The sequence below is a fragment of the Phalaenopsis equestris genome, unplaced genomic scaffold, assembly GCF_001263595.1.
Source record: "Phalaenopsis equestris unplaced genomic scaffold, ASM126359v1 Scaffold234382, whole genome shotgun sequence".
In the NCBI taxonomy this organism is placed as follows: Eukaryota; Viridiplantae; Streptophyta; class Magnoliopsida; order Asparagales; family Orchidaceae; genus Phalaenopsis; species Phalaenopsis equestris.
In genome coordinates, this window is record NW_018252300.1 from 363247 (window position 1) to 368154 (window position 4908).

Genomic DNA, 4908 nt, shown 5'->3' on the forward strand with positions numbered 1-4908 from the left:
GGAGGCTCCTATAATAGCCTCTAGTCATTCCTTTTAAATATATGTATGTCTTTAAATTTAAATCATAATTGCTCATGTCATGTAACTCTACACCTAAAGAATGGAATTGATGTATATTCGAATCTAACAAGTTACATCTATTTTCTAATTTGTTTAAACGAGATAATTTTGAGTCGAACACAAACACACATTCACCAGCAATTTTGAACATATGTAAACTTCTAACGAGTCGAATATGTGTAAAGTCTAAGCTTGCTCGAACTCGGCTAATTTACAACCCAGCTACCATTACAACTATCCCAATACTATTACTTGTATTAATACAAAAACATAATTACTACTATTACTATTATTATTATTATTACTCTTAATCATCATCATCATCATCATCAGTTGTCCTTGTTGCAACAGCCAGCTGCACTGAGTACTACTTTTCTTGATTTCATGCCTTCCATCCAAATGAGACCTTGGTTTTAAAACTAGGGGACAAACCCAAAAATGAAGAGCAAGACATGCATAAATAAAAGATGGATAGGCATATAATTTTTTCATTCATTCAAATATCAGCCTTCAGTAAGATGAAAATAGAGATTCATGCAAACCACCAAAAAAAAAAAAAAAAAAAAAAAAAAAAACGTAATGTACTTCCATCAGTCAAAACAATCAGCCACAGAGAGAGATTGAAAAATACCAAGCACATTTTCCAAAAGCTTTGGTAAAATAGAACATTATAATCTATTATGCAGCCAGCAAGCAAGTAGTTTTACAGAACACGCAAGATTAATGTGCCAATTGTAATTTCCACACTCAGACAAAACAATCTAGTTCAAAAATTTCATAATAATCTAAAAATCTTCAAATAAGGTCAGCTACATTCATAGGCATTTCATCGATTTGAGTACTGTAATACTGTTCAATATCTCTCAGAATCTTGATGTCATCCTTGCGCACAAAGTTAATGGCAACACCCTGCATGCGCATTGTTCATCATTCAGAAACTATGATACACTTACAAATCATCTCATGTCCCGTATAGACAAAAAAGCACTTTATAGTGAGCTTATAATATGAAAATGGAGCCCAGAAAGTTTGAAAGTACAGAGTCAAAACACTCGATACTTGCACAGAAAAGGAAGAAAAAGAGAAAGAAGCTGATACCTTGCGCCCAAATCGACCGGAACGGCCGATGCGATGTATATACAGCTCACGATTATTTGGAAGATCATAATTTATCACAAGGGACACCTGAACAGAAAGTATGAGATGAAATATTATCAGGAAAGGATCTCTAAAATTTAATAAAGAATTTATTATGATTTAAGACAAGAAATTAAAATAATTAAACAGTTTATTGAATATATATAATCCGTATCATAAAAAAGCAACATCCGGAATATTTAGAAATTGGCCGAATGAAATTTTCTGCATTCACTACAATTGAGTGCTGAAGATGGCATTAAATTGCCATGGAAGTTTATGTTCACAGCTTCCAAACAAAGTTATTTGCCAAAGGTAATTGATCACTAAATTCATATTATTGCATTTTATAATTTAATCTTTTGTGATTTACTTTTAAATGAAATCAAGATTTGCCTCTAGGCATCATTTAAACATCAAATATTATTAATTGATCATTATTATCTCACATCCACGGAAAATCATCATTGCCAATCTTGAGCACAAACGAAAAAATTAAATGGTTATTAGCCCAAGTTAATTGATCACTTAACTCGTGCTATTGCCTCTAGACATCATTTAAACATCAAACATTATTAATTGATCATTATTAACTCACATCTACGGAAAATCATTATTGCCAATCTTGAGCACAAACGAAACAATTAAATGGTTATTTGCCAAAGATAATTGATCATTTAATTCGTGCTATAGCCATTTTATAAATATATCGATTGTGTGACTTGCCCTCATTAAAAAGTTCTCCACGGAAAACTTTAAATTAAGACATTTAAACATTTAAAAGTGACAAAATAACTATTTAATAAGATTAAATTATATAAAACTTGCCTGCTGAATGCCTCGAGCCCATACATCGGTTGTAATTAACACACGAGTTGCACCTGACCTGAACTCTAACATAATTGCATCCCTTTCTTTCTGAGGCATGTCACCATGCATGGAAGACACCGTGAAGTTATTACTTCTCATCTTTTCTGTCAGCCAATCAACCTGCAATTAGACAAAAATATCAAAAAGTACTGGCCTAAAGATGTTCAAATCTACACTATCTGATATTTGAAACGTCAAAAACAAAAAAAAACTAAAAACTCTGGCAGCGTATATTATTCATTAAATTGAATAAAAATAACTATAGATGGGATTATGACGTCTAAAATTAAAACTAGGTTGTTAAAATCGAGAAGTATCTCAAGTATTATGTGATTAAAGAATATAAAATCTTAAAAGGATAACTTGTACCAATTCCAAAATAAAACAAATGCTCTCTCTAGCATATGCCTAAAGTTCTATCTCAGCAACAAAAACAAACCTTCCTTTTTCTCCATTGTATCCTAATGAGTGTTATATTTTCATTTAATTCTAATAAATTAAGATCATTTTTTATACAATATGCCCAAGTCTTTCTAGGTCTATCTCTGCCTTTCTTAATACAAGTCAAACCTAAAACATCTACTCTCCTAATCAGATCAATATAAGATCGATGTTTAATGTGACCAAACCATCTAAGACGACACTCTTTAATTTTGTCTGTCACTAAAGCTACACTAACCCTATCACGGATATATTCATTTCGCATTTGTCTCTAAGTGTAAAGCCACTCATCCGCCTAATCATTCTCATCTCGGCAACACTTAACTTAGTTTTATGCTTCTCTTTTAAAGGCCAACATTAAGCGCCATAGAGCATTGCAGGTCTCACCACTATCTTATAGATTTTTTCTTTCAGTCTAAGCGGCACTTTTCTATCACACAATAGGCCCGAAGCATTACTCCACTTCAACCACCAACTTGAATTCTGCTAATTACATCCCCATCTATATCACCATCACTTTCAACAATAGACCCGAGAAAACTAAAGAGTTCACACCTTTTAATAATTTCATTAACCAAAGTTACCACTTTGTCGCTAGAGCTACCACTACTAAAATTACATTCCATGTATTCAACTTTAATTCTACTCAAACGAAAGCATTTAGACTGCAATTTAGACCTCCATAATTCAAGTTTTTCATGAGCATTCTCTCTAGTCTTATCCATAAGAAAGACATCATCGACGAAAAGCATACAAGTTACATCCTCCTGTAAATGTACAGAAAGAGCATCCATAACTAAAGCAAAAAGATATGGGCTTAAAGCCGATCTCTAATATAATCCAATTGAAATAAGAAAATATTTGGTAAATCCTCCTTTTGTTAGAACACAAGTAACAAATCAATATGCATGTCTTTAATGACATAATTATAAGTCATATCAACACATTTCTTCTCAATAACTCTCCAAAAGATATCTCTTGGAACCTTATCATAACATTTTTCTAAATCAATAAAAATCATATATAAATCCTTCTTAATCTCTCTATAACTGAATTTCTCCATCAAACTTCTCAATAAATATATAGGTGACATATTTTATGTGTTACTGTTTGACTCATAATTTTTTTGGTTGTATAGTAGTAGTATTCTACCTTACTTTGCCCGTTATCTTTTTTTGTGATATTTGCACATATTGTGTAAAAAAAAAATTTAGGGGGATACGTGTTAATATTGCCTTTAAGTAGAAATCTAACTTTGAAATTCATAAAATATAGTTGGTAGTAATAATTAAGGATAAGTGCAAACTACTAATAAGTAGAATATATAAGTAAAAGTGACATGAGTTTTTTGAAGACCCGGAAAGGAGTAAAAATTCGCTAATAAGTGATCTCTAACGATGATATATTCTTTTTTTTTTTTTTAAAGAGCAGCTCGTGGCTCCTTACGCGTTAATTAAATAGATATTACAAAATTTGGGAGGGATAGTGGATCCCCATCTAAACGAAAAAAAATACAATATAGCCCTAGGGGTTCCAGTCTCCGCATTACAACGCAACTCGAAAGCAATAACAAGCCTTAAGGAAAAAGCTATCTAAAAAATACATGTAATCGTCCAAAATGTATACCACAGAAATAGTATACCCAAAAAAACTACATGTACACGAAATCCCAATCCAACAGTACTTTGTAGCAGCAGCACCGACATAAAGGCTTTTAAATTCCGGTGAGAGGACAGAAAACGAAACTTGAGGAAAGGACCGCATTGAGCAGAAATTGTAGTGAAGGATCCCTAGCAATCCCAGTGTATGATAGCAATCCCATAAAGCCAACATCCATCATCAAGTTCCGAGCCAATTGAAGCATCTCTGTGGAGCAGGTGGAGACCAAACCATAAGCAAAAAATTACACCAAACCAATCAGCTATTAGCGTTCCTAATATAAGGTTCAACCATTAAATCCACATGAAGTAAAACCTATAAAGGAGAGGGAGGCACCGTATCGACTAAGACCGTGGAGGTGGAGGCACCGCGTTTTGCCACCCAATTAGCTGACCTATTACCTTCGCGATGAATAAATCCCCAAAACACTAAGAAACATCCCAAGTGACAAGTCTCCCATGATTTAACATCTCGAAAAGAATCTTAGAATCGGCCTCGATCAAAATATTAGACCAATTCAAAGTAACCACAATAGTGACCGCCATTAAAATTGCATGAGCTTCAGACTCCACCGCAGAGTCTGCAATACATGGAGATGAAAAAAATAGCAGGCAGCGACCACAGTTGTTACGCACGACTCCCCCAATACTGGCACCTCTTTGATTCCAACTACCATCCGTATTAATTTTCACCCACCCCATCGGGGGCGGTTGCCACTTTACCAAGGTTGGTTTGGAAATC

At 33.6% G+C, this 4908-nt stretch overlaps 1 protein-coding gene across 1 annotated transcript in view; it reads right to left on the reverse strand.

Moving 5' to 3' along the window:
* Positions 1–711: 711 nt before the first annotated feature.
* LOC110038936 (eukaryotic initiation factor 4A-3) overlaps positions 712–4908 on the reverse strand; it is a 41037-nt gene continuing 36840 nt past the window's right edge. The window contains exons 6-8 of the mRNA XM_020743866.1: positions 2026–2187; positions 1159–1245; positions 712–969 (exon numbers count right to left, since the gene is read on the reverse strand). Of these exons, the coding sequence (XP_020599525.1) occupies positions 856–969; positions 1159–1245; positions 2026–2187 (363 nt within the window). The 3' untranslated portion in view covers positions 712–855. The remainder of the gene's footprint in view (positions 970–1158; positions 1246–2025; positions 2188–4908) is intronic.